At 47.6% G+C, this 13,385-nt stretch overlaps 1 protein-coding gene across 1 annotated transcript in view; it reads left to right on the top strand.

The window, feature by feature from the left end:
• LOC103173034 (epithelial cell-transforming sequence 2 oncogene-like) overlaps window positions 1-5,314 on the top strand; it is a 29,332-nt gene extending 24,018 nt beyond the window's left edge. Inside the window, exons 18-20 of the mRNA XM_042332726.1 lie at window positions 337-425; window positions 4,706-4,878; window positions 5,114-5,314. Of these exons, the coding sequence (XP_042188660.1) occupies window positions 337-425; window positions 4,706-4,878; window positions 5,114-5,241 (390 nt within the window). The 3' untranslated portion in view covers window positions 5,242-5,314. The remainder of the gene's footprint in view (window positions 1-336; window positions 426-4,705; window positions 4,879-5,113) is intronic.
• Window positions 5,315-13,385: the final 8,071 nt, after the last annotated feature.

The raw sequence follows: 13,385 nt of genomic DNA, 5'->3' as shown, positions 1-13,385 counted from the left end.
AATAATTCTTTTTATAAATAATTTGGTCACTTAATCCACAGCTGTTTGTGGGGACGCTGCTGTGCACGATTGGCTGCCGGGTTTCACCCACAAAATACACAGTCAATCCAGTTTACAGTATATTCTGTGAAGAGCTTTGAGACGTCTCGAAGACGTGATAAGGAGCTATATCGAATGCAAGGATTATTATTATTATTAAGACCTGTCAGACTTTCTTTCTGCGCGATGTAGATACCCCCTGACTAAGATACGCTGTGTTGTAGATACGATGAGAACACAAGTGTCTGTGGTGGAGTCTCCTGGGACTGTGATGAAGTGGATGTGCCTGTGTTACAGATCCTGTTGGAGCCCGGCCGGTCTCTGCTCCTCGTTCAGGAAGTGTCTCAGTTGAGCAGCCCTGACAACTCCATCTGTGCTCCTCTCAGGTACCTCAGCACCGGCCTCGATACACCCAGCCTCCCTCCCTCCCTCCCTCCCTCCCTCCCTCACTCCACTCTGCCTGTCCCACATCACAACCAGACTACTCACACACACAGCCTCTCTTTCTCTCTCCCCCAGTATCTCTCTCTCAGTGTCTCTCTTCTCTGCCAGTCTCTATTTCTGTCTTTCTCTTTCTGTCTCTCTCTCTCTTCCAGTCCCCCAGTCTCTCTCTCTCTCTCTCTTTCTCAGTCTCTCTCGCTCATTCACTCTCTTAGGATGGCTCTCTCTCTCTCTCTTCTAGTCTCCCTCTCCCTCAGCCTCTCTCGCTCAGTCTCTCTCCGAGTCTCTCCCTCTGTCTCCCAGTCTCTATCTCTCAGTCTCTCTCTCCCCCAGTCTCTCTCTCTCCCTCTCTCTCTTTCTGTCTCTCTCGCTTTCAGTCTCTTATTCTCTCTCTGTCTCTCATTCTCTCTCTGTCTATCTTTCTCTCTCAGTCTGTCTCTCCCACACTCTCTCTGCCACACACCCTCTTAGTCTCTCTCAGTCTCTTTCTCACATTGGCTTAGTCTCTCTCTCAATCTCTCTGTCACACATGCTCTCGCTCTCGCTCTCTCTCTCTCAGAAACACAAAGACCAGACTGATCCTCAGATGAGTGATAGTTATTTATTGCCCTCCACCCTCTCGTTCAGGAGGTGAGTTACAGCTCCAGGAGGCTGGTGGCTGAGACGTTGACTGTCTCTTCCTTTCTGGTGATGGTCAGCTCTGCATTCTGCTGCTCACTCGATGCTCCTTGGGAAGCAGCTATAGCCCCCACCAACAAGGCAGAGCCCTTCAGCTTTGTGTGTCGCGAGACACGACTTTGCACACAGTCCTCCCTGCAGTTGACAATCCCAGGGCATCCATCCCAGCGAAACTGCACAGAACAACTCAGTTATACAGACCGCTCCACTCGCGTGTCTCAGAGCTTCACAACAACTCACACTCACACAGCGTCAAACTGCACGGACAGTGCGTGGGGAGTGGGAGGGAACTGGGAGAGGGAGGAGGGTGGCTTATATACGCCCTCAGTGCCAATGTGACGGATGGTTCACACTCTGTAAGCAAAAACAATGACTCATTTGTGATATTGGAGGCATAGAAGAGAAATGAGGTGTTCTACCCTGTGTTCTGGCCGAGAGACAAAAAATTGCTCAAGGCTGTTTGAGGGGACGTCGCTGGGCACAAATTGGCTGCTGCGTTGGTCACCATAAACACAGTCACTACACATTACAGTGAGTCCTGTGAAGTGGTGTGAGATGTCTTCCCAACATTAAAGGTGCTGCAGAAATAAAAAAACGATCCTTAGATTTATTCATAAAAATACTAATCCCTGCACTTGATACAACGCCTCATCATGTCACGAGATGTCTCAAAGCGCTTCACAGAATATGCTGTAAAGTGAGATGACTGTACTTGTGCACGAAACATGACATCTAATTGGATTGAGGGACCAAATTANTTTTTTAAATTTTTTTGAATCCTAGAATCGTACAGTACATAAAGAGGCCATTCGGCCCATCGAGTCTGTGCGGCTCTTTGAATAGAGCAATGTAGTGTCAATCCCAGTCCCCAGCACTTTCCCCATAACCTGCAAACCCGTCCTCCTCAAATACCCGTCCACCGCGTTTTTAAAAGTAGTTATTGAATCGGCCTCGACCGCCCTTTCAGGCAATACTTCTAGATTCAAACAACTCGCTGTGTTACAACATTTCTTCTCCCCTCCCCTCGGCTTCTTTTAGAGACCATTTTGAATCTGTGACCTCGAGTCACCGACACACCCACCAGTGGGAACAGTTTTTCCCTTTCTAACCTATCAAATCCCCTCATGATTTTGAAGACCTCTATTAGGTCCTCGTAACCTTCTCTGCTCCAATGAGAATAATCCTCACCTCTCCAGCCTTTCCTCATCATCACGGTCCCTCATTCCTGGTACCATCCTCGTAAATCTCCTCTGCGCCCTTTCCAATGCCTTAACATCCTTCCTATAGTGTGGTGCCCAGAACTGGTTAATCATAACCTCCTGACTCTTGTACTCTATGCCCCTATTTATAAAGCCTGGTATCCCATATGCCCTTTTTACAGCCTTATCTCCCTGTCCTGCCACCGTCATGGATTCATTTACCTGCACCCCCAGGTCTCTCTGTTCTTTTACCCCCTTAAGATTGTATTTCCAGCCTATATTGCCCCTCATTCTTTCTACCACAATACATTACTTTGCATTTCTCCACATTGAAACTCATCTGCCATGTGTCGCCCATTTTACATTCTGTCTATGTCTTCCTGCAGTTGACTCCTATCCTTCTCACTGTTTACTCCACTACCTAACTTTGTGTCGTCCGCAAACTTGGAGTTGGCCTTACTATACCCAAGTCCAGATCATTTATTTATATTAAGAAGAGCAGTGGTCCTAATACCGATCCCTGGGGGACACCACTGTACACTTCCTTCCAGTCAGAAAAGCAGCCGTTCACCACAACTCTCTGCTTTCTGTCTCCCGGACAGTTCTGGATCTGCTGCCACTGTCCCTTTTATACCATGGGCTTCTATCTTTCTTACAAGTCTTTCATGTGGCACTTTATCAAATGCCTTTTGACAGTCCATATAAACTACATCAACAGCACTACCGTCATCCACCCTCTCCATTACCTCATTGAAAAATTCTATTAGATTTTTTAGACAAGATTTGCCTTTAACAAATCCGTGCTGCCTGTCCCTAATTAACCCATATTCTTCTAAATGAAGATTTATTCTGTCCCGGATTATAGTCTCCAGGAGTTTCCCCACTGCTGATGTTAGGCACTGGCCTGGAGTTCCCAGGTTTGTCCTTCTGTCCCGTTTTGTACAGGTGAGTAACATTGGCCACTCTCCAGTCCTCGGGCACCACTCCTGTGTCCAACGAAGATTGGACTCTCTCCCGATGTCCTGGCCAACAATATCCCAAATAAAATTGGTCATTCGTTCCATGGCTGTTTGTGGGGACGTTGTTGCGCATAAACTGAGCTGTTGGGATGTCCTCCCAATGTGAAAGGCGCTCTACAAATATGATTTTGTTGCTGCGTTAAACACTCCCAAGGGCGGAGCTGATACACAGGGTCTGATACCCAGAGGGTAGAGGAGTGTTCACAGCTCAGATGGTGGGATGTGAGATGGATGGTTGGATTTTGGATGTGCGAGTGTGGGAGATTTGCAAGGCTGAGCACATTCAGCCACACACCCTGTCCTGTGCAAACACCCGGACACTGAGATTGTGTGTAAGACACGGACTCAAGGAGAGCAGATCACAATTATGTCATTTCTGTCATTTCACCATCGTAATGTGTGTGGAGTAAGGAATGGCTCTCTCTCAGTCAGTGTTAGTGACTGACTGTCTCACTCTCTCTCACTCTCAGTCAGTGTTAGCGAATGACTGTGTGTCTCTCTCTCTCACTCTCAGTCAGTGTTAGTGACTGACTGTCTCTCTCTCTCAGTCAGTGTTAGTGACTGGCTGTCTCTCTCTCTCTCTCAGTCAATCAGTGTTAGTGACTGACTGTGTCTCTCTCTCTCTCAATCAGTGTTAGTGACTGACTGTGTCTCGCTGTCTCTCTCTCTCTCAGTCAGTGTTAGTGACTGGCTGTCTCTCTCTCTCTCTCTCTCAGTCAGTGTTAGTGACTGACTGTTTCTCTCTCTCTCTCTCTCAGTCAGTGTTAGTGACTGACTGTCTCTCTCTCTCTCTCTCAGTCAGTGTTAGTGACTGACTGTCTCTCTCTCTCTCTCTCTCTCTCTCTCAGTCAGTGTTAGTGACTGGCTGTTTTCTCTCTCTCTCTCTCTCTCTCTCAGTGTTAGTGACTGACTGTCTCTCTCTCTCTCAGTCAGTCAGTGTTAGTGACTGGCTGTGTGTCTCTCTCTCTCTCTCTCTCTCTCAGTCAGTGTTAGTGACTGGCTGTGTCTCTCTCTCTCTCAGTCAGTGTTAGTGACTGGCTGTGTCTCTCTCTCTCTCAGTCAGTGTTAGTGACTGGCTGTCTCTCTCTCTCTCTCTCTCAGTCAGTGTTAGTGACTGGCTGTCTCTCTCTCTCTCTCAGTCAGTGTTAGCGAATGACTGTGTGTCTCTCTCTCTCACTCTCAGTCAGTGTTAGTGACTGACTGTGTCACTCTCTCTCTCAGTGAGTGTTAGTGACTGGCTGTGTCACTCTCTCTCTCAGTCAGTGTTAGTGACTGGCTGTGTCACTCTCTCTCAGTCAGTGTTAGTGACTGGCTGTTTCCCATTGACAGGATATACCAGCAGGTGAGGGACCTCAGCCTGTTCCTCCTCACTGATGCTCTGGTGATCTCGCTGCGGACACACTCACATCTGCCGTTCAAGCGTCGCTCTGTCACCACCCTCCACTTCTCCGCCTCCGTGGCCCTACACAGCCTCCGGCCACAGGACATCCCCGACTCCAAGTGTAAGGTCCCGGGCTGTGGTGTAGCCGCTTGGCAGGAATGATGAATATAAATGATAATAATCCCTGCATTTGATATAGCGCCTTATCACGTCATAGAGACAAAGTGCTTCACACAGTGTATTGTAAAATGGACTATATTTTGGGGGGGAAATGAAAGGGACGATTGGCAGCGACAGTGACCACCTACAGTCACAAGAATGCAGTGTGTCACTTGCCTCCTATGTTGTCTTTGCAGATGTAAAAAATGCGTTCGTCCTCAGAGGCCAAAAGCGGACGTGGATCTGTGCCACAGAGACAGAGCAGGAGAAAATCACGTGGCTCTTAGCATTGGACTCCACCATTCACGCTGCGCTGGAGCGCTGATCTCAGTTATCTCTCAGTCAAAGATTCGTAGAAATATACAGCACAGAAGGAGGCCATTCGGCCCATCATAGGCCGGCTTTTTGAAAAGATCTATCCAAATCAACCCCACTCCCCCGCTCTCTCCCCATAGCCCTGATCAACCCCACTCCCCCGCTCTCTCCCCATAGCCCTGATCAACCCCACTCCCCCACTCTCTCCCCATAGCCCTGATCAACCCCACTCCCCCGCTCTCTCCTCATAGCCCTGCAAACTTGTCCTCCCAAAATAATTATCTACTTCGCTCTAACAAGTTGTTATCGAATCGGCTTCCACCAGCCTTTCGGCCAATGTATTCCAGATCCAAACAACTCGCTGTGTGAAAACGTTTCTCCTCGCTCTCCTCTGTGTCTTTTAACAATTATTTTAAATTGGTGTCCTCGGGTTACCCACCCACACGCCAGTGCAAATAGTTTCTCCTCGTTTACCCTATCGAATGCCCTCATAATCCAATCAGCAGACGATCATCAGAGGCTCCGCCAATAGCCTAACAAGCAGAATCTTACTTACTGCTTGGTAAACAGAGGAGGTGGAGTAAGGAAACTTGCCTAAGGTTTTGCCCAGGCAGGGAATTGAACCCGGGTCTTCTCGTTTGTGAGGTGAATGTTCTCACCACTACGTGATGGGACTCCACAATTGAATATAATGCAATATTAAGTCTGGCTCAGTCGCTCGCACTCTTGCCTCTGAGGTTGTAGGTTCCAGCATCGGGATTTGGAATCATATAGTCTAAGCTGATGCTCCAACACACATCGCATTGTCAGAGGTACCGTCCTTCAGATGTCACAAACCTCACTCACTCTCTGTACCCTGTTCAGGTGGACAGAGCTGTAAAAGAAGGGACTGTCTCTCTCTCTCTCTCTCTCTCTCTCTCTCCCAATGTCCTGGCCAACAATATCCCAAATAAAATTGTTCATTCATTCACTCCACAGCTGTTTGTGGGGACGTCGCTGTGCACAAACAGAGCTTCTGGGTTAAACACACAGTCACTACATTTTACAGTGAATCCTGGGAGGCACTTTGAGGTGTCCTCCTGATATGAAAGGTGCTGGACTCGCGCTCTATATCCTCATGTTCAAAAGTTGTCTCAAGACGTACCTCTTTGCCCGTGCTTTCGGGTATTCTCCTTCCCACACCCCTTGGCTCCCACCCCCCATGGCTCCCACCCCCTCAGTCCCAGTGCCCAGTCAGCTCTCTGAAGCACTTGGAGACATCCTCCCCATGTGAAAGACATTGTCTAAATGTAAATTGTATGGCGCTATTTAAACACAGTCACTACACATCAGCATTGCCAACATCTTCCTGCCCACAGGTTGGATATCCATTGAGTGATGGTTCCACAGCTCAAACTAGAACAACCATTAGCAGTGAGATCAGAAAATATCTCCACACAGAGACACTGAGAATGTCGAACATTTCATACATTTGGAAGAAAACTCAAAGAGCTTCACAGCATTTTTACTGAGAAATGGGGTGACTGTATTTTATAGGCAAAAGCAGCAGCCAACGTACACACAGCAGTGCCCCACAAACACCCATGTGGTGAGTGGCTGTGGGATTGTTGGACACCGGGAGAAACTCCCTTTCCTTTGTGAATAGAGACCAGTGAGCGTCCAACTTCAAATTCAACAATCCAGTGAGTCTGATCAGGACCCGGAGAGGGACCAAAGGCAGTCCAGTGAGTGAGAGTGTGGACCGGCGAGATAGTGAGCTCTGGGAATCGAGGCCATTGGTCAGTCCAGGGGCAGAAGCAGTCATTTCAAAATCTCCTGAACCAACGCCACAGTTCACTTCATGACGTTATTTACCCCATTTTTCAAACCCACCAGGCGAAGTATGGTTTTTATGGTCTTTTTTCCAGAAACTGCCTACTTTCCCTTCCAGTCGTCTCTCACCTCTCCTTTCACTCTCTCTCTTTTGCTCTCTCTCTTTCTCTCTCTCAAACTCTCTGAGTTATTTATCAGACTGGGCTCTTGTCTAACGTGGACATAAAGGGCCATCTCACCCTCTCTCCCCTCTGTGTCACATCCTCTCGCCTCCTCCATGGCTGCAGGCTGATGACCCGCTGATTACTTTACTTCCTGTGACGGCAGGTCTTAAAGCACTTCACAGGATTTCTTATAAAGTGTAGTGACTGTGCGTGTGGAGGCAAACATGCAGATGGCAGCCCACCTTGTCTCCCTTCCGGCTCAGGTTCCCAACTCCATCCTTGTCGGGTTTGGGACGCTCTTCCAACATGAAAGGACATCTCAGGGTCTCAGTCTGATTCAAGTCAGTCACACTGTTGCCTCTGAGTCAGAAGGTTGTGGGTTCAAGCCCCACGTCAGGGACTTTGAGTCCACAGTCTGGGCTGGTTCTGGGGGGAGCACTGCATTGTTGGAGATGCCATTGAATGAGACACTAAACAGTCACTGCATGACTGTTTGTGGGACATTGCTGTGAACAAATTGTCAGCCGCATTTGCCCACAAGACACACAGTCACTACACTTCACAGTAAATCCCGTGAAGCACTTTGAGATGTCCTCCTGACGTGAAAAGCGCTGTATTTTTTCCTGCTCAGCCGTGTGAAAACCAACACCAGTCTTAACAGTCTCCAAACCAAGCTGAGATTTCCATGTATCCCCCGACACATGGAAACCCCAGGGATAGATTGTTGGAGTGGAATGCACTCTCTCTCTCGCTCTCTCTCTCTCCCTGGAGGGACACATCCTGTTTACCTAATTCTGGCGAGAATTAGACACAGGTCAGCGAGAGCCAAGGCTTGGGGTAACTATATAAATGCAAGTTGTTATTGTTGCTGCGGTCTAACCAGCCAAAACCCTGTAGCTTGTCAGTGATGTGGCTGCCTGGCAAGCTTCCCGCTGCTTATCCAGCCATTCTAGTGGTACAAGGCACTGGAAGCAACGTAGAGATGTTAATATGACAAAGTCAGGATTAGAGGCAGGAGATCGAGGGGCAGAGCCGAGACCAAGCAGTGGGGATAAAAGCCACAGCGAGGGGAGCAGTCAGCCATCAGGAGCAGAGGCCGGAGAGCGAGGGGAGCAGTCAGCCATCAGGAGCAGAGGCCGGAGAGCGAGGGGAGCAGTCAGCCATCAGGAGCAGAGGCCGGAGAGCGAGGGGAGCAGTCAGCCATCAGGAGCAGAGGCCAGAGAGCGAGGGGAGCAGTCAGCCATCAGGAGCAGAGGCCGGGGAGCGAGGGGAGCAGTCAGCCATCAGGAGCAGAGGACAGTGGGGGTGGGAAAGGGCGTAACGTGGTGCCAGGTGTTGTGTGAGCACAGTGGGGGTAGGAGAGGGGGCAATGGGGTGGTAGGTGTTGTGTCAGGACAGCGGGGGCGGGAGAGGGAGCAATGCCCTGGCAAGTGTTGTGTGAGGACAGTGGGGGCGGGAGAGGGGGCAATGGCCTGGCAAGTGTTGTGTGAGGGCAGTGGGGGCAGGAGAGGGGGCAATAGCCTGGCAAGTGTTGTGTGAGGACAGTGGGGGTGGGAGAGGGGGCAATGGGGTGGCAGGTGTTGTGTGAGGACAATAGGGGTAGGAGAGGGGGCAATGGGGTGGCAGGTGTGTGAGGATAGTGGGGGTGGGAGAGTGGGCAATGGGGTGGCAGGTGTTGTGAGGACAGTGGGGGTGGCAGAGGGGGCAATGTGGTGGCAGGTTCTGTGTGAGGACTGTGCCATGTGGGAGTTGCCGAACCCGGTTGACCACATCTGCAGCAAATGTCTGCACCTGAGGCAGCTCCGGCTCAGAGTGGCAGAGAGTCTGAGCTGGAATCCGAGGTGGAGACACTGCGCAGCATCAGGGACAGTGAGAGCTTCCTGGATAGTTTCATCCTGGAGCGGTCACTCCCCTGAGGCTCAGGGAATGTATAGATAACCGTATCAGTCAAGGACAGGATAGGGTGTCTGACAGGCAGGAGGTTAAGGGAACACCAGAGAGAGTGGTCCTCAGGCTTTAACCTTGGCCAACCGGTACGAGATCCTTGCAACCTGTGTGGACAAGGAAGCCTGTGAGGAGGAAGGGAAACAAACAGAAAGCTGTAGTAATTGGGGAGGAGACTATAAGGCGGACAGATACACTTATCTGCAGCCACGACCAGGAGATCCGAAGGCTCTGTTGCCTTCCTGGGGCCGGGGTGAAGGATGTCTCAGGGGGGCTGGAGGAGAATCTAAAACATGAGGGCGAGGATCCATTGGTGGTTCTTCACATTGGCACCAATGACATAGGTAGGGTTAGTGGTGATGATTTGAGGAGGGAGTTCAAGGAGCTGAGAACTAAATTGAAACAAAGAACATCAAAGGTGGTGATATCAGGATTGCTGCCTTTGACATGTGGAAGTTGGTACAGGAATAAGCAAATTAGAGAGTGAAACGCATGGCTGAGGGAGTGGTGCGGAGCACAGGGGTTTCATTTTATTGGCCACTGGCACCAGTATTGGGGGAAAAGGGGTCCATTTCAAAAAGATGGGCTCCAAGTAAATGGGGCTGGGACAAATGTCCTCGCAAACCGAATACACAGGGAGGTAAATAAAGCTTTAAACTAGTAAAGGTGTGTGTGGGAGGGGTGGGGGGGATACAATTAGAAATAATTGCAAGCAATAGTAAGAAAACTAAAGGTGGCAGAACAGAATAGTGAGAGAGATAAACAGAATAGGTCAAAGAGGGGTAAGAAGCTCAGTAAAGAAGATAGGGCATCAGAGAGTAGGGGGAAAATGGTAAGAAATTAAATTGCTATATCTGAATGCACGAAGCATTCGGAATAAGATAGATGAATTGAAAACACAGTTAGATACAAACAGGTATGATCGAGTAGACATTACTGAGACATGGTTACAGGGAGATCTAGGGTGGGAGTTAAATATTCCAGGGTTTTCAGGATGGACAATGTGGAAAACGAGGTGGGGTCGGGGGGTGGGGGGGTGGGGTAGCCTTGTTAATAAGGAATGGAATAAATAAAAACAGAGGAAGGATTTCAAATCAGATAACCGGGATGTAGAGATGGTATGGGTAGAATTACGAAATAACAAGGGGCAGAAAACATCAGTGGGAGTAGTTTATAGACCCCAAACAGTGATCACAGGATAGCGCAGGGTATTAATCAAGAAATTAGAGGAGTGTGTAGCAAAGGTAATACAGTATTCGTGGGTGATTTCAATCCTCACATAGATTGGGAAAACCAAATCGGCAAAAGTAGGGTAGAGGAGGAGTTTATAGTGTATGAGAGAGAGCTTTCTGGAGCAGGAGCTGAGGAACCAACTCAGGGACAGGCCATCCTAGACCTTGTTTTGTGTAACGAAACAGTCCGAGTCGGTAATATAGATATTAAGGCAGAGTGATCATAACATGATAGATTTAGTATTAAGTTAGAGAGTGATGTCGTCAAATCCGAAGCAAGGGTCTTAAATTTAAATAAAGCTGACTTTGCAGGTACGAGGGAAGAATTAGCTAAAATAGACTGGGAATTAGATTAATGGATATGACAATAAACCAACAATGGCAAACGTTTAAAGATGTAGTGCATAATTCTCAGCGGTCACATATTCCCTTGAGGAATAAGAGTACCACAGGGAAAGCAGTTCATCCGTGGCTCACCAGAGCAGTTAGAGAAAGTATAAAAGTAAAAGGAAAGGCCTACAAAGCTGCCAAAAAGAGTAACAAACCTGAGGACTGGGAGTGTCTTAGGGACCAACAAAGGAAAATCAAAAAGCTCATTAAGAGTGAGAAAATGGATTATGAGGGCAAACTGCTAGGAACAGTAGACAGATTGTAAGAGTTTTTATAAATACATTAAGAGGAATAGGAGAGCAAAAGTAAATGTGGGTCCATTACAGGCAGAGACAGGAGGAATCATAATGGGGGATAAGGATATGGCAGAGTCCCTAAATAAATACTTTGCTTCTGTCTTCACGTTAGAAGACACAAGAAGTTTACCAGAAATAGAGATGAACCAAAGGGCTAATGATAGGGGCAACTTAGGGAAATTTACATTAGCAAAGAATTGGTGTGAGGGAAATTGTTGGCATTAAAAGGTTTCAAGTCCCCTGGACCTGATGGTTTGCATCCGAGGATTTTAAAAGAGGTAACTCATGATATAGTGGAGGCCTTGGGTCTGATCTTCCAAAATTCTTTGGATTCTGGAACGGTTCCCATTGATTGGAGGATCGCAAACGTCACACCACAATTTAAGAAGAGTGGGAGAGAAAAGATGGGGAACTATAGACCAGTTAATAATAATAATAATAATAATAATCCTTGCATTTGATATAGCGCTTTTCACGTCGGGAGGACGTCCCAAAGCGCTTCACAGAACACACTGTAAAGTGAATTGACTGTATATTTGTGGGCGAACGCGGCAGCCAATTGCGCACAGCAATGTCCCACAAACAGTCGTAGATTGAAAATGACCATTTATTATTGTTTTGTTTTGGAGGGATTATTATTAGGCTCTGTGTAGAGTAAGGAAACTTGCCCAAGGTTTCGCCCTGACCTGCCTGGAATTGAACTCAGGTCTCTCACTTGCAAAGCGAGTGCTCTAACCACTGAGCCACAGGACTCCAGTTAGTCTGACATCGGTGGTAGGGAAAATTCTAGAATCCTTAATTAAGGATGTCGTAGTGGGATAGTTAGAGGATCACAATATGATTAGACAGAGTCAACGTGGCTTTACAAAAGGGAAGTCGTGCTTAAAAAATCTTTCAGATTTTTTTGAGGACATATCCAGTAGATTAGATAGGGGGGATCAGTGAATGTAGTGTGTTTAGATTTCCAAAAGGCATTCGATAAAGTGCCACATAAAAGGTTGATCCACAAAATTAGGGTCCATGGAATTAAGGGGAATATATTAGCATGGATTGAAGAATGGCTAACGGGAAGAAAACAAAGAGTAAGGATAAGCAGATCCTTCTCAGATTGGCGGGATGTGACTAGTGGAGTGCCACAAGGATCAGTGCTCGGGCCTCAACTATATCAACGATCCAGATGAGGACATCGAACTTAATATATCCAAACTAGGAGGGAGAGTAAACACCGAGGATGACATTTAAAAAGTGCAACAAGATAGAGATAGGCAAGGTGAGTGGGCAAATAGGTGGCAGATGAAGTATAATGTAGGGAAGTGTGAAGTCATCCACCTAGGTAGCAAAAACAGTACAGCAGATTATTTTTTGGAAGGGGAGAGACTATATAGTGTTAGCGTTCAGAGGGACTTGGGTGTCCTTGTACACCAGTCACAAAAAGTTAATTTGCAGGTACAGCAAGCAATTAGAAAGGCTAACGGTATGTAAGCGCCTTGGGACGTCCTCCCTACGTGAAAAGCGCTCTATAAAATGAAATCTTGTTGTTGTTGGCATTTGTTACAAAAGGGTTAGAATATAAGAGTAGGGAAGTCTTGCTGCAACTGTATAGGGCCCTGGTGAGACCGCACCTAGAGTATTGTGCACAGTTTTGATCTCCTTATTTAAGAAAGGATGTACTCGCCTTGGAGGGGGTACCATGTAGATTCACTGGGTTGGTACCAGGGATGAGGGGATGAGTTATGAGGATGGGTTGAGCAATTTAGGCCTATATTCTCTGGAATATAGAAGAATGAGAGCTGATTTTATAGAAACCTATAAGATTATTAAGGGACACAACAGAATAGATAGTGGGAGACTTTTTCCCCTGGTTGGAGAAACTATAACTGGGGTCACAGTCTTAAAATTAGGGGTAAACCCTTTCGCACTGAGTTGAGGAAAAACTTCTTCACTCAGAGGGTAGTGAATTTATAGAATTCTCTACCCCAAAGGGCTGTAGATGCTCAGTCCTTGAACATATTCAAGACTGAGATTGATAGATTTCTTGTGGATGAAGGGATTAAGGGATATGGGGATAAGGCGGGAAGGTGGAGTTAGAATAGATCAGCCATGATCTTATTGAATGGCGGGGCAGGCTCGAGGGGCTGAATGGCCTACTGTTGCTCCTAATTCTTATGTTCTTATGTTCTTATGTCAAGTGCTTCTCACACCCATCTCTGAGTGCGGGGAGACAAAGCTGATTCAGTCAGTCACATTAACAACAGCTTCACCCTCTCCAGGGCAACTCAGTGTTTTCTGTAAACAATAGGTGTCAATTAGCCATTC

Source organism: Callorhinchus milii, unplaced genomic scaffold, assembly GCF_018977255.1.
Source record: "Callorhinchus milii isolate IMCB2004 unplaced genomic scaffold, IMCB_Cmil_1.0 Scaffold3, whole genome shotgun sequence".
Lineage (NCBI taxonomy): Eukaryota > Metazoa > Chordata > Chondrichthyes > Chimaeriformes > Callorhinchidae > Callorhinchus > Callorhinchus milii.
This window is presented reverse-complemented; position numbering and strand designations above follow the sequence as displayed.